General features: G+C 44.1%; 1 protein-coding gene across 4 annotated transcripts in view; it reads right to left on the reverse strand.

Moving 5' to 3' along the window:
* The window catches only part of LOC101877908 (mitogen-activated protein kinase kinase kinase 3-like), a 77,157-nt gene that overhangs the window by 42,824 nt on the left and 10,114 nt on the right, over positions 1–24,219 (reverse strand). For 3 of the 4 annotated variants that reach the window (XM_031049837.2, XM_031049838.2, XM_031049836.2), the window contains exon 2: positions 12,522–12,601. In XM_031049837.2, the coding sequence (XP_030905697.1) occupies positions 12,522–12,525 (4 nt within the window). In that variant the 5' untranslated portion in view covers positions 12,526–12,601. Of the gene's footprint in view, positions 1–5,514; positions 5,560–12,521; positions 12,602–24,219 lie in introns of those variants that run through there. The other variant, XM_013129303.3, reaches the window with a different exon arrangement.

The raw sequence follows: 24,219 nt of genomic DNA on the forward strand, positions 1-24,219 counted from the left end.
TCAACACTTCAACACTTTTACATCTATGGCTGTGTTATCTTAAAGCAGCTACAAACTATTACATTGCAAAGTAAAAACCACAAGCACTAAAAACCCCATCAAGACCTAGAACACAGCACACTCATTAGAAGGGTGTGAGAACCTGTTGCATACTCCATGTTCACAACACAATCAAGACAGGCAAGTATTAGGCACATGCAGCTATTACTGTAAAAATACAAATACAGCTACTGTCTTTTGTGTAAAAGAGTGTCTCTGGGGACAGAGCCACCCCTACGCCAAGCCAGCATGCAGATTTAACTCAAAGCCTGAAAGATGTGACAGATGATAAAAACTATATGAAATCAGACAGGACTGGATCTGAAGCTGTTCCCCAGGAAAGTATGAGTCCTGAATCCTCATGCTCAGATACAATATCATCTCTTGTCCAGCTCCTCCTGCTCGGTTTTATAAGGACTGAAGCCAGAAAAACAAAATAGATGTGAGAAAAAGACTTCTTGTGCATGCTGTGTACCCAGAGCCATCTCATTAAAGAAATAAAAGGAAACATGGAGGAAAATGTTTAAAATCTGGCATCACTTTTATTTTAGAGCTCAGAAATTAGCTCTGATGCCTACAATAGGCATTAGGAAAATGTCTACATTTTCCTGTAGGCAATGTGTGTGCAAATATATTTAAAATACAATATAAACATATACCTACATATTTATATAAAATCTATAACAACATAATATAATCAATGTGAAAGGGTAATTCCCTTCCCTTTCCACATTTCCCCACCCATTAAAACCCACAGGTACGTTTTTCCCAGCAGGGTGGCAGGGAGCATAACCTGAAATGCTACAGGAAAACACTCAAGAAAAAGACAACTTTCAGTTCTAGGTAGGGGGAGGAAATGAAAATAAATACATTTGTTTAAAGTTCCCATAGTTTGAGGGTTGGATGGGGTGGTTTGTTGTTGTTGTTGTTTTGGTTTGGGTTGGTTTGTTTGTTTGTTGTATAAAGGCATCTCTGGGGACAAGCAGTTTTCCAGGTTTGGTAGTAGGAAAAAAAGGCAACAAAAAAAGAAAAAAAACCCACCTTTTTTATTGGAAGGGAAGAGAAAGGGGAGGGACATGTTAAAAAAAAAAAAAAACCAACACCCAAACACAAAACCAACCCCCCCCCCACACCACCCTCCAGGAATTTTCCACCAAAGCTGTAATCTCTCAAATGCCCCTCACCCTTTTCTTTTTTTCCAGCCCGAGTGACAACAAAAGTTTCCTGACCTCACTAACACAAAACATAGCCTGTAACGTCACCAGGAAACAGGGCTTCAACAGGCAGTGGCAGAGCTGGGCTTTGCTAGCAAAACCAACCAATTCACCATCACTCTCTCATCTCCAAACCTTCTTGGACATGCCTGGCAGCATCTGTGATGAGATCCATCTCTGGTTAACCCACCAGTGCCCTAAAAAGATAGTCCAGAATTTATAATCATAGAATGGCTTGGGTCTGGAGGGACCTTAAAGCTCATCCAGTTCCACCCCCCTGCCATGCCAGGAACACCTTCCACTAGACCAGGTTGCTCAAAGCCCCATCCAAGACTTCTGTCTTCTTAAACAGCAAGGGGTTTCCAACATCCACAAAAGATTTGGTTTATGTTATATTACCCTGAAAGCACTGATTCTTCCTCTTCTACCTACCCATCAACTTTGTCAAAACTTCTTGCAACAGTCTTCAGAGTCCATCAAATACAGGTTTAAAAATTCCTGGTGCTGCAGCCCCATCTGCATGATTATGGAAGTCACATTTCCTTAGAAATGTCAGGCTTCAGATCTCTGCCAAAAGCACCCTTTTGCATCTCTCCCAACATATCAAAGCAAGAAGCATCCACTCTCAGTAACTGCTTAAATTTGGGCTGCTTTCAGATATAATGAAATCAATCAGCCTAGAATGAGTGGTGTAAAACAGGGCTGTACTGTCCTGACTCAGGTACTAGAAGGAAATAAACAAAATATTTCCTGTATTTAGGCTGTTCCTCCATGTATAAAAAGCCAATGTCAAAGAGCACCCTGAAGGACTTCTTACTATAAAACATAAGTGTCATTTGCCCACCTCAAAAAAAAACAACCCAAAATACACATCCATGCTATCACTGCTACAAAATAAGGCAAGAAATCTTCTTCCTACACAAGCAGGAAAGGTTTTCTGCTGCTGGAGTGTAAAAGAACACAATTTAAACAGAAGCAGAAAGATATTATTTCCTTGAAGTAATGTATTTCTATGTGCTTAAGTAGCTTTTAAACAACTTTCAACTGTGTGTTTTTAGTCCAAGAGAAGTGCAGTTTCAGAGGGACTATGACCAAAAGCCTCAACTGTTCAAAACAAAGCAAAAAAAAAAAAAACCCAGCAACCCACACCATACTTTGAAGCAACTTCCGAGCAGGAGCACAATTTGCATCATTGGTTGCAAAACTGACACTTCCCAATCCTCTCCATGACAGCTTTTCACAGGGACTGAAGCTGTCCAGAGTAAGACTCTTCCCCATCCTAATTACTGCTCCTGGGGTCTCCAAGCTGACTCCCAAGAAGGGTGGAGAACTTTGTTCCATGGAAATAGGCAGCCAGCTCAGCCAGTTCAGTCAAAATTCAAACAAGCACTGAAGCTTACTAGATAATTAAATCCAAATGCCACTCCCAAGCCTCTCCAGCAAAAGGGGTGTCACAGGCTGTTTGCTCTCTGGCTTGGGTTGAGCAAGCAGAGGCTGCAGAATGGATGGCTCTTCCACAGAGAAGATGTTGGGGAAGAATCAGGAATCCCATTCCCAAGAAACATACAAGGTCAGGGTCTCCTGATCTAGCACCAGCCAGAACCAAGTATGCTTCAGCCTTGTGAGAAGGCAGCACTGAGACTATACAGCAGACATCTTCCCAAGCTTCGCCATGGCTCCAGAACTAAACAGCTGCAAGTTGCCCACCACCAATGAAGTATCCACAGAATTCAGATGGACTTGACTCATGAAAACCACTGAGTTTGTGCAACATGAGCAAGTCTTGCTCCTGAACAACCTTCTTTACTTGGTCACTCATATGGGCAGTAGTCACAAGAGATTTTAGCTTCACTCTTGCACTGTTTTGTACAAATTCACTTAAGGCACTGTAGGTTGACAGGATGAATTGTACAATAAAGCCTGCTCTTTCCCCAGCACAACTCATAAACAGGAATATTTCTAACATGGAAGACCAGGACAAAGAGGAGCTGATCACACAGACAGCAGAAATTAAACGTAAAAGTCAATTGTATTTAGCACCGTCCCTTTGTCCCCAGAGCATCTTTCTTCCATCCTCGGCTCGTTATTTCCAGCTATTTCCATTAGTAGTAAACTTGCTTCTTTCTTCCCTACTTCCCACCAGCACCACCCCAGTTTTGTGCTTTTTAAATCAGCTTCCTGCAACAAACTCATTCAGTCTTACTGCCAGCCCATCCATCCAATGCCTAATTTCAACCAAATATAATAGAGGTTTCAAAGACAGTAATTCACAAAAGTTTGGGGGGGGGGGGGGGGGGGGGACACGGGACTATCCATAGTCACAAAGGGGAGAGGCACACAGAAGTAAGCCAAGAGCACTACAAGGAGCTACAGTGGACATGGGAGGGTTGGTTTCATATAATGTACACTGATCCATTTTGGCAGGATTTTGCATCAAAGCCAGAATACCTCCTTCTCTCAAATTTTCAGTTCTGTAATATATTAAGACTCACAAGTCCCAGGCACTACTGATGTGAACCCAGAGCATTCAAGGCTTAGCAGAATCTACTATGAAGTGAAATCAGAAAGCCACAAGATGACACATCTCTCTGCCCTTCAGATAGACATTTACGCTGCTGCTACACAGCTTTGGCTCCAGCATGTGTGCGGGAGAGAGGAACCTCGAGTTTCAGTCTAGTACAGCACTGCAGCACCAGAAGAAAAAAAGCAAGGGAGAAATAGCAAGCTTGAAGGTCAAAAAGGACCACCCAAAACAATTCAACCGTCAGGAGAGAAAGCAAATGAAGAAGGGACAAAGGAATAATTTAGCTGTGCTCAGATGGTCTAGACAGTGCTGTTGTTGTTGGCTTCACTAATAGGTCATTACTAAGAGGCAGCTTATGGTAATTTCTTGAAGCTGCTTCCATCAACACTGAAACTAAAAAAGCAGCAGCTGGATGAAGAGCACAGAAAAGCCTTCAGAAGTAAAACAGTCTCATAAAACATGGCAAGTTCCGATTTTGGCCCCTTACACACACCAGGCAGAGCTAGGGCTGGGGAAAAGTTGGGGAAAAATCCTGGGCGTTGCAGAAGGGAAGAATATTATCCTCTGAGTCATAGGCTGGAGCATCTAGCTAAGGGGCTATACACTGTCACATACACTTCTGCTTGGATCCAGTGTAGAACTGCAGACGTGACCACTTGTGGTCACTGAAGATCCCACTGTGCTTTTCACAACTGAGATGTTGATAGCCCAGTTCAGCTGTCATGCCTGTGTAAATTCCAGCAACACCCTCCATTGCTAGCATCCACCTCTCTGGAAGGTGATGCAACCACAGGGGATATCCCCACGCAGAGGAACAAGTTCTGTGAAGGCTGAGAGGGGATGAGGAGAAGATGAAAAGCCTCACAGAAACATTGTCACCTTCAGTAAAAGCCCTTTCCAAAGACCAGGATTTGAATATGTAGTGACAAAAATATTGGAATGTAATAAAACATTGTGAAAACAAATATGGAACCATGTGACTGTGACACTGACAATCTTGACTTTGGCCTGCAAACTACACCAGCCTTTCATTGTCCCTCTTTTTTGAGAGCACACATGTTTTGGATCAATCAGTATAAAACATTTATCATTTATCAGAGAGAACATCAACTGAAAGCCAAGGCTCACCACCTCAGCACCACTCAGTATCTGCAAAGAGCAGTCCCTTTCCCAGTGGACTTCCATCTAAACTACCAGATGGGAAGAGAAATGAGCTGGCTTTAAATCTCATTTGGTGGGACACGAATTGGAGACAGATAAAAGTCTTGCTCAGGACTGGTATGACATTGTTTTCCTGGTCCAGGGAACTCAATGACACTAACCTACAAGAAAGCAGGTGTCAAAAGAGCTTGCTTGTGAAGACAAATGCTGCCTTTTGTAAGCCAGAAGGGAAAAAAGGAAAACAAACTTGGAGATAAAGTGAAAACCAGGACTTACAGGTTTCTTCAATACCTGTAAATACCATCAACAAACAAGTATTGCACTACACAAAATACCAAGCAGAGCTTCCAGTGCGGACTCAATGATTTTAAGGGACTTTTCCAGCCTAAACTATCCTATGATTCTAAATAGCAGAAAGGATCAATTGATGAGTAAACACTGGCACATATAACTGTCCCAGTTAATACTAAGGAGACCAGTGAGCTAGAAGCAGAAAAGCCTGACTTGAGCTGTAACAAAAGACCCTAAGTGGAAGGACCCAGGCATTCTAGGTACAAGTACTGTTTTGCAACTTACCCCACTTAGGAGGGCTGTCCGTGAACGACCTATGGCAAAACAGACAGCTGCATGCATCCACCTAGCGAAAGATGTAGATAAACCTCTACGTAAATGAATCTCCCACACACAAATCATTCTGCCACTGTCTGGAGCAGTGTCTGGGATCTGATACCAAGAAAAACTACCCAGCTACCCTCCCCCAGTCCAGATTAGTGTGCACTGCAGCAGACACACCAGTGGAGCACATTCCCTGTGCAAGTCAGCAAAGGCTGGAGCACATTCCCTGTGCAAGTCAGCAAAGGCTGTCCGGCAGCTGGATCCTGCTGTCGTTCACCCTTCTGCAACCCCACCCAAGGGATGGCAAGGTCACCTTGTGTAAACTCCAAGGCAGGGCACAGCTCAACAGGTCAAACAGAGCAATTATACATGAGGAAGTGAGGGAAGACCCTTTAGATATGCAGGGTTTCTTGGCAGGAGTTTGCTCACTGACGTCTTAAGCTTGGGACACACAGATTCGTGCAGATAAGTAATGCTGTGGGGTTTCCTGAGAGCACATTTCTCCACATTAAGGAATTATGATGCTAATAGGTGCTTAATCTAATAGGTACAGAAGATTGTTAGCACTTTATCTGACAAATCCATGGAAAACACTTCCTCTTCATAAATGACATTGGTTTAGGTTTTGCATTTTGCTTCTATAGCCCAATACCTGGTTTGTAGAAAGAAGCAAAAACCAAACCCACAGATCACTATCACAGACACCTATTCCACCTCAACCCTATGCTATCCCTCAGGTAACCCCTACAACTGCTGGTGAATTTACACAGTCCACAGATCAGACAACCTGTTTAGATCAAAACCACCTCTTCTCTTTACATCCCCTTGCAAAAGGGCACACATTCATAACTCATTCCAATAACCACAATGACAGGACCCAGGCAGTCGCCAAAATACTCAGGTACAGAAATAAGTAAACACCTCCAGTGTGATGTGACTGGGCTCTTAAGAGGTCTATAAGAATATTGAGAACAATAGAAAAGAGAATAAACTGGCAAATAAATGAGTATGTCATGTCATAACACATTTGGGGTCCAGGCTGCAAGACAAGCAAGAACTTCAACTACCCTCTGAATTTCCAAAATTCAGAGGGATTTCCAAACTTTTCCAGAGAAAACCAAAAGGTAACACTACCGGGACTGTACCTCGGCTTAGGGAAGGTGACAGCAGTGCTCTTAAAACATAGTGATCCATACCTTGCAAACACCAAAACTTTTCAAGGGCACTGAATGGCAATTTTCATCATTTATGTGAAAGTTTCAGCAGCTGAGCCACAAATCATACAAGGAATTTCATTTGATGAACAAAGTGCTGTGGCATGATGCTGATGTAGCCTCATCCCAAAGATTTACCAGGGCCTTTTGCAATGGAAAACAACTCTGAATCCAAAAGGTGTTTGGTTTAGCTTGGCCAGGAGGGAAAGCCGGGTTACATCTGTGGTTCACCACTACCCTCCATTCCCAAAATAGCCATCCCCCTGACAACACCATGCACAGTAAAATTCCACAGGATCAGAGCCATCAGCATAGACTTCCCATGCTCCGCAACACACTGTCCTCCTCCATGGGCCCATAACTGTGCACAGCCATCACCACCTGTCCCCTATACATCCCCACATGTGAGGAGGGTGGCAGAGAAGCTGTTTTCCTCCACATACAGCCCATGCAGTATCCTGACAGCTGGATTTGGGCACAAAGTGCAGCCTTAATGCTTCTCACAGCAGCACTATGTTGCTGGGCCCTGTGATAACCTGTGGGGGTCCAGCCATGGCCCCACATACCCTTTAACCCTCCTCAGCTAAAGGAGCAAACACCTGGGTTAAAGATGGGTGGCATTCAATGGGGGGGTGGAGAGATTTGTTGAAGAAGGCAGAATTGAGAAAAAAATGAAGATGTGATGGTTCAATAATGAAAAAAACCACACCAGTTTTTAGTGATATAAAGGGCTTCAGTGCTTCTCCAGCACTTGCTGGCAGCCCCACACCCTGTCAGCCAAGACCCAGCCCACCATGGCAGTCCTGGTTGCAATGAGGTGCAGAGGCCCAGCCACATCCCCAGACTGTGCTAGACAGGATAGGACCCTGTTGTACCAATCATACCCACCATCTCTCCAAGAAGTCACCCTCAAATGCTTCTCCATCCCCTAGCAGACATTATTTTGCTGTCAAAAGGGTGGCAGCATGCTGCCTAGCCTTGAATCAGTCTCCAGTACTGAGCACACCACACAGAACTGGGACTCCTAAGAGGAGTTCTAATGAGCTCTATACTCCTTAGACTATTTTCATACTTGGTCAACTAAGCAAGGCCAGCACTCAGGCCCTGTGCTGTGACCTTCCATAGGTAATTGCCAGCTTGCTACCTGCTTTGTCCATGCTGCCTCAAGGGCCCTCCATCAGCCCCTCTACCCCTGGGCTGCTCCCTGTAAGAAAAACAGAACAGACCATGCCATTTGTGCACAGAAATCTGGCCATACCCATGCATGCAGTGCCAAAACATGGGCCACAGCATGCTTTCTTGGCTAATGAAGTTATCCTCTTTGCCTCCAAGCACCTCTAAACTTGGCTGTGGAGCAGGCAGGTGTTTGCAAACCCATTCAAGGTATGCAGGGAACAATGAGAGCACACCTTGGCACCCTGCTACCTAGGCTCGTGGAGGTATCTAAAGCATAGCAAAGATAAAATAATTCTCTGTTAGCCAAAGAGCAAGCATTTACCCTGCAGGGCACCAAAGAGAAACTTAACCCAGCCTTGACCATTCCAGCTGCTAAAGGCTTCCCAGCCCTGAACAGGTTCCAACACTGGGTGGCTCCCAGTTTCCGCCCTGAGGAAAACGGGAGGCAGAGACAGGAATACAGCAGCCAGAGTCAGGGCTTCCCTCTAAAAACACAGAATGCTGCAAGATAAGCTATGCTACATCTCTGCCTCTTGGAATCATGGAATCGCTTAGTTTGGAAAAGACCCACTGAGCCTAACCATGACCCTAACACTGCTCTTGTTCAAACCTGTTGTTTCTTAATACTTTTTGCAGATTAACATTAGTCTGGGAGAGCTGTGAGCAGGGGCTAGACCCTTAAAAGAAACATTAGCTTCATTTGAGAAAATTTTGTATGCTTGTAGCTCTGCTGAGAAAATTTAAAAAATAAAATAAAAAAATTAAATTAAAAAAAAATCTGACATGATGCATTGCCCTCCTACAGTATCTACCTGCAAAACTTCTCATGTCTTCAGAGGTACCACGTACTGGTTTCTCTCTCTTTCATCCCACAACAAACGTTCACAGCTCTTTTGCTAACCCTGCCCTTTACTCCACAGACACTAGCTACCGTTTCCTTTAATGGACTGACATAATTAAGCTTGGGACAACTTTTCCAGCCTGTTTTCCTGCTAAATTTAAAATTCGCTCCTTCTGAAAGAGGGCTTATGCAACTAAAAGGCAGCCTGTTATTTTCCACCTCTATCAGTTTGGTCTTATAAAAGGTATTACCTCTTCCCATAACCTGTACCTCTCTCTTGAGTACACTTGAAAGGAGAAAATTGTTTATCTAGCAAGAAACACAGCTGGCAAGTTATTTCCCCTGATTGCCTCTGATACCTCTGAAGGTTATTTGTGGGCTTATAAAGACCTCTTTCTCCCTCCCAGCTCAGCTACTGCCAGTGCTCAAAGCCACAGCCCAGAGCCCATGAACTCCTAACCTGTTGCTGCAGCAACACATGTAGCATCCCAAATACAGCAATGCAGGTCCAGTCCCACATTCTCCAGGTGCCCAAAGCACTTGGCATGACCCTAAACAGAAGCCCTAGGTGCAATAGGCATGGTGCCAGGAAAGGGAGGAGACACAGGCACCTCTGAACTTGGACACACCTCAAAATAACAAATCCTAAGCTAGAAAGCCTGGTGTGCCTTATTATAAGATAAACTGCTGCTATTTGACCTGAAATGCTATTTTTTAATTGCTCTCAGCAAGCAAAGAGTAAGTTAAGAGCAAGGAGCAAGTGAAGAGCTAAATCACTGCTGTAGATTGAGGATTGATGAAAACAAGGCACTGAGACATCAGTGCCTGCAAGCATGGGGATAGGGAGAGTTGGTTTGTTCTCCCCCACCAACCAGGGCAGTTCTCTCCTTTTCAACAGCCCCCCAAAACCCACTGAATGGGTTAAATGGCCAGACCACAGCAGTACAAACAGGCCCCATGCTCCTTCAACAAGCTGGTGTGCCTTCTGCCAGCCCAGCCTGTGGTCATCTTCAAACACATGCACTCTTTCAAGACAATACTGTAACTAAGCATCATTCTCCCATCTCCCACACCTCAAATGACCTTTCTGCTAAAGCAAAGGCAATACTCACCCCCTAAAAGTACTAACGACCTAAACCTTTGGAGTTATACATACATACGTGCTGAACAGGTTAGAGAGGTGGGGACATCCTATTTTAGGACAACATTAAATGGGAACCCAAGCGATTTAATGGAGACCAAAACATGAAGCAAGACCAGAACAATTCTGTCCCTAGATCCTATGCTATATCCAGTTGCTCTTCCTTCCAGAATTAAGCTCTCTGATATATCCTGCAGAGATACATCCAAGTCCTTCACAAACAACAATAAGAGAATTAATAAGGGCTAATTGACATGACCATGGCCATGTCTGTACAAGATAAGATGACCCAGTGCCAATGACCTCTGCTTAGGCTGGCCACAATCTGGCATGCGTAGAGATATTGTATTGGACCTGCAACAGCAGAACAGCCTATCTGCCATCAGCAGGATGCCAGGGGCTGCAGAGGGCCAGTCTAAGCACCACTGCACTGCATGACACAACCAAACTACTATATCAGAGGTGCAGCTCACAGAGACAGCAGAAGTCCCCACTTCCCTTCCTGTGGTCTCTACAAGCTCTTGCAGCTTCCCTAGAGTATGTCCAGGAATAAACAGATCTATGCTGGACTCTGAGACACTGCACAGACTATAAATAGAATCTTAGGAAGAAAGATAAAACTGCAATGGACCACTTCATCTAACACACCTCCTTTGTGGTCTACCAGAACAGAATCTATGACACAACTGCAAATTCCCTTGAAAATGCTCCATTATCCCAATGGTATAGGAAAGAAACACAGACGTAAAAGGGGGTGGGGTGTGTGGTATGTGTGTTTAATAAAACCTCAAAATTTAGCCTAATTTTCTGTATGCCAGCAAAGTTATTGCAACAATCCTTTAACAAAGACCACTTAGTAACACTGATCAAGATACACATCACTTCATCAATCTCACCCCAACAGTCAATACAAAGACTCAGGACCACACTACGACCCTTTCTGAATGCAGCTTGGCAGAGCTGGCTGGTCCCTACACAGGCATTGATGCTGTTAGTGACAAGCTACAGCAATGCTCTGAGCAAGGACATCTGGGGAAGGGGACATACACAGCACTTTTTGTCACACACAAAGCAGGACTGCAAATCTGCACAAGAGTTCTATTGATCCAGCTTGCCTTCCCAAAACACAGTTACAGAGCCTTGCAAAAGGGTGCTCTCTTCACTACAGTACTCTCACAAATTACTGCTTCCCCAGTGCTTCTGTATTATGTTTACAGTTGACAGTTTGAAGGTACCTTGTGCAGTTTGTACCAACCACACTCTCTGTATAAGTTGTCAACAAATTAACTCTGATGAGAGCTGGACTGGAGACAGCAACTCATTCCCTGCTCAAAGCAAGTCTGAACTTTCCTTCTTAAAAATAAATCAAGTCCTGCATTGGCAATACGGCCAATGTAAAAGTGAAATACTCAACTTCAACCAGGGCTCCTCCAAGATCTCTTCTCCTTTCTTGGATCATCAGGTCAGGAAGCCATTTCAGGAGAAAAAATTAGGCTTCTCTGGAACCTATTTCTCTGGTGAAGGGAACAGGACAATCCAAGCTCAACTAGCTCCACATGTTCACTGAGCACTGACATCCATGTGATGTAGAACCTGGCCTTGTTCTTCAATTTGCCAAGCTTTCTCTTTTCAGTAGAATTAAAGAAAAGGAGCAGAAAACCTTACAGTTGCTAGAACTGCTACTAGCTAACAAAATGGCTTGTAGACCTCTTTGGAATTGTTTCTGTGGTCAGTGTTCACTCTGTAAAGAGCTTTCTCACACTTTGCTATGCTCATAAATGCATGAAACACTGGCTGAACCCCAAACCCAGCAGTGCTGCTGTCAGTAAGGCATGTGTCTCCTGAAAAGTCCTTTACTGGGGATGGGAAGACACCAGGAAGGCCCTGCTGCTGTGCCCACTTGTGTGATGAGTTACAAGCACAGTAGCACAACATGGACATTTTCCTGCAAGCAAGGTATGATTTTGCCAAATTAATGTGGTGAGTTTGATGGCCAATTGTATGAGATGCTGAAGGTGGGCTATGACTCTCACACTTACCACCTGCTCATGTGAGAACACCACCGATCTAATTACATGCTAAAAATGAAGGAGTTCAGTACCAATTTAGGACATTTTTTAGCAGTAGAGATAAGATCAAGATCATTATGTACCTCCAGAGCTGTAAGCAACCTCCACTTTCTTTATAAAGTCTCCCTCAGCACCACATAGCATCTGATACACAAATACTCCAGTGGAAGAGGGAGAAGGGCAAGTTATTCAGGTCACCCATTAGAAAAACAACACTCAGGCTCTGTTTGAAACAGAAGCTTCCTTGGGAGAAAAGATACAAGGAAAGAAGATACACAGCCCCAAAATACAAGGCAGACTTGGGAAGAGGCTCTATCTAGAACATGACCCACCAGACCACCCTGACAATGAGAGGAGAATTTGTTCAATTTTGGTGCTACTAAAAGGCAAAGAAAGATATATTGAAATACAATGTAATATTCCACCAGACCATCTTGGCAATGTCTCCCACTCTGCTGACATACTTGGTAGCCCCAACAAAAACTAACAAGCTGCAGAAAACTGCTTCAAGGGAATCCAGTTCTTACCCATCTTTCCATCTACATCAGGCCTCCATTCCACCGGTCCCAGACACTTGTACCTTATCCTCCACTCTCACGCATCCACCCTGTAATAACAAACATACACAAAGGTTACAGATTAATTTTGACATGGAGACAGCGACTGAACAGAACTAGTTTTCACAAAGCATTTCCCCACCATTGCCTGGGCTGGAAGAAAGAAGAGAACCTTTTAGTTAGGAATTGAGGCCAAGAGTCTGCCCCCTCTACACACCCCAAAGATAACACACTATGAACCCAGTACCTTTACGCTTTTAAAATCTTGGAGTAAACAACTTACGCTTATGCCATAGGTCCCCTTTTGTTAGGGGCAGACCAACCTTAATACATTATGCTTTTAATGTATTTTTACAGTATTTAATGTACTTTAATGTACTAACCTTAAAGCAATGCCATCTCTTTAACGCATTACATTCTGTGGTGTCCCTATGGGATAACATAACTTGGGAAACAGACTGAAAGGGGGACATGGAAAGTCAGTCCCAGAGGCAGCCTGTATCAAAGCAGAAACCTAAATTTAGGCCTTCCAAATTCCATCCAAGGCTCCTCAAGGCTGGACCAGCTTTCCTCTGACCATATGGGAAAAAAAACCCCTAGCCTAGGCAGCTCTCAGCAGCAATGTATGTCCCACACATCCCTCATGGCAGGCATGCCCCTGTCAGCCCTTCCAGTCTTTCTGTTGCCAAGTGCTACTGCTGGCTATGCATTAACCTGCCCAAAACCAACTCAGAAGTGGGTTCAGTTACCTGGCATCCTGGATTTAGCAGCATGTGCCCAGCAAGGGTTTGATTTGATTTTGTATACTCTCACCCAGAAACTTAGAGTGTAAACCTGAGCCTGCTGTAGTCAGTCCTGGTCACTTGTGAAAACCCCTCATTTTAGACTGAACAAAAGCATAACCCATGTACAGATAGACACCTCTTAAAGAGCAGTGTGATAGAAGCAACCAGCAAAAGCAATCCACCTCAGATGACTCATAGGCACAGATTTCTTGGTCATAAACCTGTGTGATGGCACACATAAATGGAGACATATCTGAAGTACTTCATCAGACTTGCACAGAGAGAGTAAGAAAGACATTCCTGTCCTGCAGTCACTGCAAGCAACATTGCCCCAAAGTCAATGAAAGCTGTGTGTGTGCCAGGACACTTACATGAATTCTGGGGTGTTACCATGCATTTGGCAGAAACAGTAGGAAAAGGCACTTCAGAAATCTCGCAGCTCAGACAAATCAATTTAAACACAATTACAAATCTGAACTGAAGCAGGAATAATCTCAAGCATGGATTAAAATGATTTTCTGCAGCTCCAATGCCTTGGTGCTGGCAAGCAGGAGGATATTTATCCAACCTATTTTGAGAGAGACGAGCAGGAAGGGAAAGCGATAAGAAAGCAGCGGAGGCGGAGACATACATGTACCCTAAAGAGCGTTGTTCCTTTTGCTCCTGCAGCTTCCTCTCAGGATAGCACCATAAAGCCTAAGAACCCATGGCTGCCAGGGACACTGCTCTGTCCATTTTCAAGACAAAGGAGGAAGCAAAGAAGTAACCAACGGGCTTGGAAAGGTTAAAAATCCTATCTAAAGAAGAAAACAGTCAGTCTCTGCAATACTGAATCGAGAGAGCAGAAAAACACCAAGAAAGGAGTATAAAATTCCACATGATTATAACAACAGCAGGAAGCTGTGCAAATCTCCACTGCTTTTGCTTCCAAATTAATACAACTCTTCCAGCAATTAAGCTGCACACATAGTTAACTCCAAGGGCAACATGCAGATAACCTGGATTAGCCCTAAATTCCTGGGATAGCCCAGGTTAACTCTCCTATCAGTATAATAGCCTTTTCCAACAGCTTTGTGAAGACCTTCCAGACCTTTGCAATCCATATCTAGCTCTAAAAGCATGCACCTACAGGAACAAAGCAAACGAGGCCTGGAAAAAACAGGTGACCTTTCCATCAGCAGAGCCCAACCCCATGCTCTTCACCATCACCTCTGCCACAGCCAGCCCATGAGATCCCATTGCCCAGCTCTCCCCAGACAAGCTAGCCCCCACACACAGTGCAGGAAATCTCCCCAGACACACGAGAGAAAAAGGGGGTTCTGTTTTAGCAGATCTCTTCAATCCTGAGACTGAGCCAGCCTTCAAATTGGACTGCAAACACTGGCGATTTCCGTGGTTTCCCAAAAATACATACCAGCAGCTTCCTGTTACAGAAGGACAAATTCCTGTTTCTAGTACAAATTCTGTCATTTATATTATCTCCCTTAAAAACACAAACCAGTGAGCATCTGACACAAAGAGCTACCACTTTGCACTCCACTGCTCCCACATCTATCAAAACCAGCCTTTACTGTACATCTACTCTCAATCTCCACTATCAATCTACAAACTACTGCCTTGGTAACCCTGCTGTGTACAAACACCTCCTACCAAGCAATGAAAGTAAGAGCTCAGCAACATGTAATCTCCTAGGGATGTTGGGATGATGCAGTACTGATATTCCAGGTTTGTGTTGAGAGTGCAAGAGGCTTCTTCTGTCTGCTTGGGAAACTGCTGGAAGTTACTTAACCTGCAGTGTAGACACTCTCTCTCATCTAGAATGAAAGCAGATTTGATTTGATCAAGCTGAACTCAATTCTGCAACAGAAAATGCTCAACTTCATTATGGCTACATGGCTGCAGAGTAAGAATATCTATTTTAAAAAATAATCCCAGTTTTTCCCTTTTCTCCCCATACTCCTGGCTAGGAAGGGATTAAATAAGACTAAATTCAAGGAGGACAACAGCAACATTCTTCCCAGTTAGACATGACTCCAGCCTCTGTGCATCTAAGTTGCAGAAAGCAAAGCTGGGGAGAAGAGGATGGAGAAGAACAATTTTTCTCTGGGTGTCAGGAAAGACAAGAAAGTGGCTGTATGAGAATTACTGAGAGGAAGGATGTAGGATGGGGGTTAGAAAACTGTCAGGAGTGCAGTGCAGCATCAGGAGCTACAATCATCGGTCGTCTGCTACTGGTCTGGAATGGGAGTTACAACATCACCTATTTCAACAAGGGCTTTTCTTACTCTACAGAGGCTCAGCATCCAACATAAAACATGGCCTCCAAGTCAGGACATCCTGCCACTACTGCAAGCACAAGCAAGTGGCACCTCCCTCTGCGGTTTATGATCCCCAGCCTTCCAGGGAAAGCAGCACCTACTTATTCCTGCCTGAGCACCACTTAGCACTTTGGTTTGAAGGTGTAGGGACACACCACTGTAAAAAAATAATAATAAGCCACACTTGCCCCTGAAATACGGCTCAGCTGGAAATACTCAAACTAGCATTGCTAAAATTGGGACTTTCCTTGTTTTTTCAAGCAGCAGGGAACAACATGTTGGACTCAAAGAGTTTAACAAGCAAGAGTCAAGCGGAAAAAATCTCTCCTTTTTAAGAGTTGACCACATTAACTTTCAGCAAGTTTCCGGGAGTCCTGCCAGGGCGCTGGAGTTTTGTGTACTACGGAACTGTTAAAAATATTATTGTAAATGTTATTTTCAAAAAGCTTCAGAGGCCAGGGCTGGGGTAGTGTTAAAAACAACAGCAAAGCAAATGGGATTGTTTTAATGGTGCGAAATACAAATGTGTGCGTGCTGATAGCTCAAACAGCCTGAAGGCTTGGCAAAGATGGATTCAAACGCAAGGAGAAAGCAGTTGAAATATTACAGGTTTCCTCAGATCATCTCAACCTCATCCTTAGAGTTTCCCCTAGACAGTACAGAATATTTGACTTTGTGCACATAGAACTTCTCTGGAAATGGGATCCATATTTCAGAGCTATACAAAAGAATAGGTAAATTTTAGTGACACTTCAGACACACAAGACCCTGCTCTCATGGCATTCTCCACTCAGGCTATCCAAAGGATGCATCTCACAGGGGTAGTCAAAAAGTTGCCATTTAAGACTATGCATCAACGTAAATGTGGCACTTATGGATGTGGTTTAATGGTGGACTCGGCAGTGTTCCACCTACAGTTAGACTGGATGATCTTAAAGGTCCTTTCCAACCTAAATGATTCTATGACTCTGTTTATGAGCATGAAACTGGAATGGACTTTTTGCAAACACACAGGCCAGTTTTGCAGGCGTGAATGGCAAATGGGCTCAAGGAGCAAACTTCATGAGCCAAGATAAGGAGGGTAAAAAACTTTTTTCACCATGCTGGAGAGGAACTTTTTGGCAAGGGTAAGTAGTGACAGGACAAAGGGGAATGGCTTTAAACTGACAGAGGGGAGATTTAGATTAGATATAAGGAAGAAGCACTTTCCTATGAGGGTGGCAAGGCACTGGCACAGGTTGCTCAAAGCTCCTCATCCCTGGCAGTGTTCAAGGCCAGGTTGGATGGGGCTTTGAACAACCTGGTTTACTGGAAGGTGTCCCTGCCCATGGCAGGGGGGGTGGAACTGAATGGTCTTTAATGTCCCTTCCAACCCAAACCGTCCTATGAGGAGGCTGCTAAGCAAGAAGTGACATACATAGCACAGCTCACATAAGGAGCAAGCCAGTGCTCTGGGATCTACAGGTCATGAAACCCAACAAGCAATTTATACAAATACTCATCAGCTGAGGTTTCTTCTCCCCGCACCCTCTGGGTGGGCACAACACCACAGAAATGCTTAAGAATCTTCTTTACAACATACGTTCCTGGGAGACCTGTGCTTAAAAGCCATTGTGCATGATGGAGGATACCTTTAGCCAGTGACCCAGCCAACACATATGTATTCAACAGCTGCTTCTAAAGAAAAACCTCCTGATGTTCCAGCACAACATGTACACAGAATAAGAGCTGTAAAACCTGCATGACTCCTGCTGTTAACTTCCATAGCAGCCCTTCAAAACAGCTATTGAGATGTTAAAACTTCACCTCTCTGAACTCTTCTTCTCACAAATTACATTCTAAATGAAATGTTGTAGACAGCATGATCCAGTAAGTTATTTTTTTCAGTTAGCTTCTTTTCATGCTTTACAATGATAATCCTGAAACCAAATTCAGTGAAAAAAAAAAAGCAGGAATTTATACTGGCATATAAAATAGCTGTGATTTAGCATATGGATCTCAAACTTTTGGAACCCCCTAAAGCAAGGAAACAAATCAAAAGAGTTAGAAAAGACTCTTCTATCAGCAAATTCAGACAATGGAGTCCTATCAGGTGAGAGTTAAGGTTTATATATATTTATTTATATCCTGCTCTCTATATAGAATCTTCTGGTTTTTCTATATAACAGAAGTGAAGCAAAGAAAATTTCCAGAGAACATAGTCACCACCTGTTTGGTTTTTCACTTGCATCAAGGTCTGTACAGCAGAGAACTGTCTCTACTGACCTCACACTCATTCCAGAGGAATTGTCTCCTCCAGCACTCTGATTACACCCCAAAGGTCACCTTGGTCCTACCATACGATGTGCCTAAATGCCAAGTTTTAAATCAGACACTGAAGGGACAAAGTCTAAAGGATCCTCATCTGCTGCAACTCAGTATGTTCATCTCCCCGGAAGCCAGCTGAGCCAGGATTATTTAAACAGACAGCCCTGCCTGCTGGGGATGAAGGTCTGCATCTTCTCCCCTTTTACAGGGCAAAATCCTGTCCTCAGGTACTCATCTGTGCACTTATAAAGCAGAGAGAAACCCTGATGTAAGTTACACAACCCTCTGATTTCAATAAGCATACCCCCCATGTGAACACAGCAAACGGGAAGGTCTATCTCCATGTACAAGATAAAAGCCAGTGCAGAAGTGTTATACTTTCTTCCTCCTGCAGGTTTTCATGGCCTTACTTTTCTGTTTCCCCTTGAATGGCTGAAGACTTGGTAGGAAGGAAATTAAAACAACAAAAAAAAAGCATATCTGGAAAAGTGAGGCTTCAGGCCTCTTTATTCCACTTCCCTGGGAAAACCAGAAGGAACAGAAACCAAAAAGGAGCAATAGGTTAAATAAAGGAGTTTCAGATTAAATATGCTCTCAGAAAAGCATTTGTTTCAGAGCAGAATCTTTCCTGGAAACAGCAATTGGGAGAAAAGCATCAGTGCAGCAACAATCTGCTATCTGGCACCAAAAATGAAGTGTCTCTGTGAATTAAGCTTTACACTGAAGAGCTACAAAGCCAAAAGCTGGGCAATAGAGAATCTGGCCTGAGAAATGGCTTGGGCACCAGGGACCAACCCTGCCTCTGTAGCTTTGATTTCTACGCATTACAAACTTTAGGAGTAGGTAAATATGCTCTAACAAGGACATTAACACTAACCAAGCTTTGGAGCAAGAATGAGAAAAGCTTATCCCATTCCTTAGGTGAGCAGCAAGACCTTAAGGCAGAATCAGGGCTTTGAAGACACTGTGCCATCTTCCACGCTCATCCCACCTTTTGACCCACTTTCTCTCCTTTGCAATATCCTGCTGACAGCACACAAGATACAGCCTGTATCTCCTGCAAGTTGTCCTACCAGCCTTTGTATACCACCAGTTACCCTCAGCTGCTGCAATCAATAATCCCTCTCACAGCCATCCCACCGCACAGCTTCCTCTTTAACAAGCCACAGCCTCACACCTGCAGCCTGCCTGGATTTGATTGATCACAATTCAAACTTCCTGATCGACTGTGAAGCCAAGGGCTGAGAACTAATTGACCACTTTCTGCTCTCTCAGCAGCTATCTGGTTATTTTGCTCATAAAAAGAAAGCATAAGAAAGCATGAGCTCCACAGCACGTGGGGAGATCAGGCCCCCAAGAGCCACTGCAGAATTTGTAAGGTCCTTTTCTTGTTCATGGCACTTCTATGCAATTCTAGACGGAGATTAGACCTGGGGGAAGAAGCAGAGCTCAACAAGTGCTTGTTGGCAAGCAAAGATTAGAAGACATGCTGTGGCTTTGGGCAGAAGGACCATTCTTCTGTAAAGCCCCAGGACACTGCCGTCTCCAGAAGTTGCTGGCTTATGCATGCTGTCAGTGGGGTGGGGATGGGGTTATGAAACAGAAACACATAGGTCAGCTTTCACAGAAGTTTTGTTCTCCTTGACCTCTTGACTTGTAGCATCACATGAACTTAAGTGCACGTGTCTTCATGTGTGACTACACATGACAAAAAATGAGCCATCAACAGTGCAGGAACCAGACTGGGCAGAACATGGCCATATGCTGATGCAACCTTACAGGTCTGCCCAGGACCTCCTAGGCTTACCCAGGCTCTCCTGCCAGCCCTTCTCCATCCAATTTTCACACAGCTGTGTCTCTGCATAGCTGTGCCTCTACCACACACAAGGCAGCTTCTTCCGGATAAGCAACCTCTAGTTGCCCAAACTGCATTGCCTACAGACATCTTGGAATTGTGATCTGCTCCCCCAGTGCAAGGCAGCAGGGCATGGCTGCTGCACTGATTCTCCTTCACTCTCCAAGCCCAGTGGAGGGAAGAAAAGATGAGGAAACTGAGAAAGAGGCATATCTTGCCTCTACATCATCTTAGGGCATTGCAGAGTGTAAGGCTGAGGGCATGACAGCTCACCAAGGCCACGAGTAGTCTGCAAGGCAGGCAGTGATGAGTAATTTCCTCTCCTGCGGCATCCAGCCTGGTGCCGTGCAATGGAAAGTCACAGGCAGCAGAAAGCTGTGGGCCTTTTCAGCCATCTCAAAAGGAAGTATGACCTGAAGACTTTGAGAAAAGAAGCCCATCACCCTCCGGAGACCATGGACCAACCCTGAAATGTCAAGGCAGCCACATAACGCCTCTGAACTGAAAGACTAGCTGCTCAGCTGCTCCAAAATCAGGACACTTGTTATTTCACAGTGGGGAAACAGTCAGCTACTTTTAGAAAAAAGCTCTGGAGAAATACAATTCAACTCAATATTGACTTCCACAGCTCCGTTACAGACAGACAGAATTAATTCCCAAGATGGAAAGAAACATATGCCTGCATATCAAAACAAAATACAGAAGCTTCTGCAGTTCTTCAGCTGCATTTCAATGGAAACCAGAAGGCTGTCATGATGGAAAGATTTCAGTTTTCTAATTAATCCTACCTGCTGAGTATTTAATGCCACTAATTGATGAGGAAAGGACCATTTGCAATTGCTTTTTACACCTTTAGACCTAGTTCTCTCTAAATTAAATAATAATAAGGCAGATTTGCTCCCTGCATGCCCTTCTCCAGCTCCCTCCTCCCTGGAAGATGTCTGGTTAAAGGAAGGGAGGTGAAGCCCATGTCAGAGCTCATTTACAAGTGTTGGAAGTTTTCCTGGAAAACGTCATCTGCAATACTGTCACTTCCACAGAACATGCCAAGAGAAAGACCACTTGTGCCAGGGACACTGTCTGTACCATGAAACACCCAGCCCCTAACCTTCATGAATCTAGGAGATAGCTTCTCCCAGTTCAACAGAGAAATCACTCAGCAATGTCCCATAACACCTTCAGAAAACTACACAAAATGCACCATAATGTCAGGAAATAGGTCATCACACCCCATACACAGTGCCAGCACAAGCAAAAACATCTCACTGATGGCAGAGCAGGTTTGGTTGCTCACCTGCACCAGAGAACAGTCTTGGTTCCTAACCCTAAATATTCATCTCACACTGATATTGACTTGGAGACATCTCTGGAACCAGCAGAGAGACCCTAAATGCAAAAGCCAACACAGTCTCAACATGAGAAGGCAGTTCAGCACATGCCTGAGTATGAAATTTCTGCTTCCACCCCCTACCTGTGTTGAGCACATGCCCTAGCCTTTCCCTGAATTAGTTAAGTACAGAATGTGTCCCTTTATACTCAACACTCAGCAATTTCAATCTGGGAGATGCTGAGTGCTCTGAGCTGCAAATAAGATTTGGGAGTGCAAAAGGGAAAAAAATACATGTGCTATGGTTACTGAGGAATAATAAATGAAGCAGTGTTGATGGTCCCCAAGCTCTGGCCTGAAACTCTAGCACTGTTCTGTTTGTCATAGCAATAGCATTTCCACCTGCACCTTTCTGACACCTCCTCTGGGAGTCTTCACACACACCACTGTCATAGATCATGGAGCCCAGACCAGCTGTGCAGATGTCTAGCTGGCTGACCTCTCCTTACCAAAAAGCTTCTGATTTTTTCTTCCTCCTTATTAATATTAGTTTTCAAACCACCTACTCCATCATAAAGTAAAATTAGCTTATTCCTATAGCATTAAAAAAAAAGAAGACAAGCTCAAGCTGATGCCTGCACAAAGTGAGTCCCAGCAAGTCAATGGGAAGGCTCCAAGCATGCAAAGAATGTTGAGTTTCTACAAGATCCTGTTGCTGCAAGCAACTTGTGCACATGCAAGTCAAGTCACACACGTGCAGAGTCCCTCACCTGCACAGGCTGACTGCTATGCTTCCATAGTACCCAGAGTAAACTACTCCTGTCTGCCCAACAGCCTATTAATAAATATACACAAGGGAGAAAAACTGCATGCCAGCAGGGAGGTGGACAAAATGATCTAATAGGACCTTTTCCATCTCTTAACTTTTGTGCTTAGTCACAGGATAAATATCTCCCACGTTGTAGAGAAACATGCTGGCTTTGCTTGCCTGCTTATGTTGGGAGAGCATTGCCCTCTGAAGACATCCCATTTTACGGCTGCTATAGGACTTACCCAGGGAGGGTTAAACAAAGGATAACTTGCATTTTTTGGCTTTTGGCTTCACTGAGCTCAGGGGCACCCAAGTGAGTCCTGCAATTCCTGTCCCAGCAGCCACAAGAAGTGCAGGAACCTCATTCCTGTATTATCAGGTCACTTGTGCTTCTCTAAGCATTCAAGCCTGATCCTGTCCAATGTAGAGAGGCACTCAAGTTACTTTTGCAGAAAGCAGGTTGGCAAGAAAATAAACAGCAAGCACCCCCTCCATCAACCAGCCAAGCAGAGCCTCCTGTGACAGACTGTCAGAAAATAGCTCAAAAAACCCAATCCCAACCACCCCAGAAAGGGAAACACAAGGAACCAAAGAGTTTGGGGAGAAGAGTACACAGTACAGTTTAGATAGGACTTTTGAACTGGCACTGATTCATTCCACTAGCAGCAGCAAGGCCCTCTTAGTTTTAAAATGCAAAGAAAGGTCCAGCAGCAGCATTACTCAAGCATCTCCAAAGCATGTCCAAGCAAAGCATGCACCAATATGCAAGGCTTCTGCAAGAGACCATCTTCACGTGTAATCCAAAGAGCAACTGAGAGCTGCAGGATCACAGATCTGAAAGTTTCACCATGTAACTAAGAACACCTTCTATCATATGAACTATAAAATAATCCACACACCATAAGACAAGCCAAAAGCAACACAATCTAGATCTCTTACAACAAGACAGACACCAGGAATGGGGAAGTAATGCTGAAAGGGGAGTCAGGAAGTTTTGCTTCATTTCAGTTCAGCTGCTGGGCCACGGGATGACCCTGAGCATTGCCAGTTCTCACAGGAGTCAGTGTTTTTCATGAGCACCCAATTCCTAGAGTCACATGATTACATCAGAATCCACACTTCCTCCTTTTTTTGTTAAAAAGAAGTACTTGTAGACGTCAATAAAAACTGAGGAAATTAATGCTTCATGAAGTTTGAAATGCTCAAAGAGAAATAGAAAAAATATTTCAAACAAATCCCTATTTCAAACATTTTTTTTTGGAGGAAACAATGTGATCCAGGATTCTTTTCCCCCCTCAATAGTATACACTGGAAAGCTTAGACTGGGCAAGGAATGACTTAACTTGAAGGCATCTCCATATCACCATCTGCAAGTTACAAATGAGAAAATACAGCTTTCATAGCAACACCTGCCTAGAAACTAGGTAGCCCCTTTTAGGAACCCCACTGCTGGCCTCCCTATTCAAAAGAGTATTATGCATTGGGGGATGATACAAAGGCACAGCAGTTATAAAAATTAAAATGAATAATAATATGGCAAAACAGCATTTAAAATTTTCCTTCTTATACCCAGCATCAAGTAGGGTGAAGCCCTGGAAGTCAGCTATGCCAGCTCATCAGCAATCATCACCAGAACTACTGGATTTATAGCCACTGGTAGGTCTCGTCCAGCAGAAATACTACCTTACTTATGTACTTAGCTACTTACTACATACTACCTTATAGTAGTAACTAGTCTGTAAATAAAGCCTTGACCTTCTGAAGAAGCCTTGGTTGGCTCTCACAGAGCTCATTCTGTGCTGCTGCTGAGCCCTGGGGCAGTGCTTCAGCCTACCTTGTCAGCCACCACAGCACTGCAGGCACATGGCCTGCAGGCAGCCACCACTGAAGGGTAATAAACTTCAGCTTGCACTCAAATATCCATGAGCACCATGAAGACAAGACTGCAGGTCACATTTATTTCCTTTTTTTCTGCATTGAAGAAAGCTACTAAGATCTACAAGACTTTGATCTAGGGTGTGCTATGCTAGGAATGATATCCATGGAAAAGGGGGATAAACAGATGTCTAGTTTCAGCCCCCAGCCACAGGCAGGGACACCTCCCACTAGACCAGGTTGCTCAAAGCCCTGTCCAACCTGGTCTTGAACACTGCCAGGGATGGAGCAGCCACAGCTTCTCCAGTGGTCATTAAACTGGCTATTCAGCCATTAACCCCATGGTCTTTACCCACTCTGCCCAAAGCCAACATGCAGGGAAGTTCAGAG

Source organism: Melopsittacus undulatus, chromosome 1 (assembly GCF_012275295.1).
Source record: "Melopsittacus undulatus isolate bMelUnd1 chromosome 1, bMelUnd1.mat.Z, whole genome shotgun sequence".
NCBI lineage: Eukaryota > Metazoa > Chordata > Aves > Psittaciformes > Psittaculidae > Melopsittacus > Melopsittacus undulatus.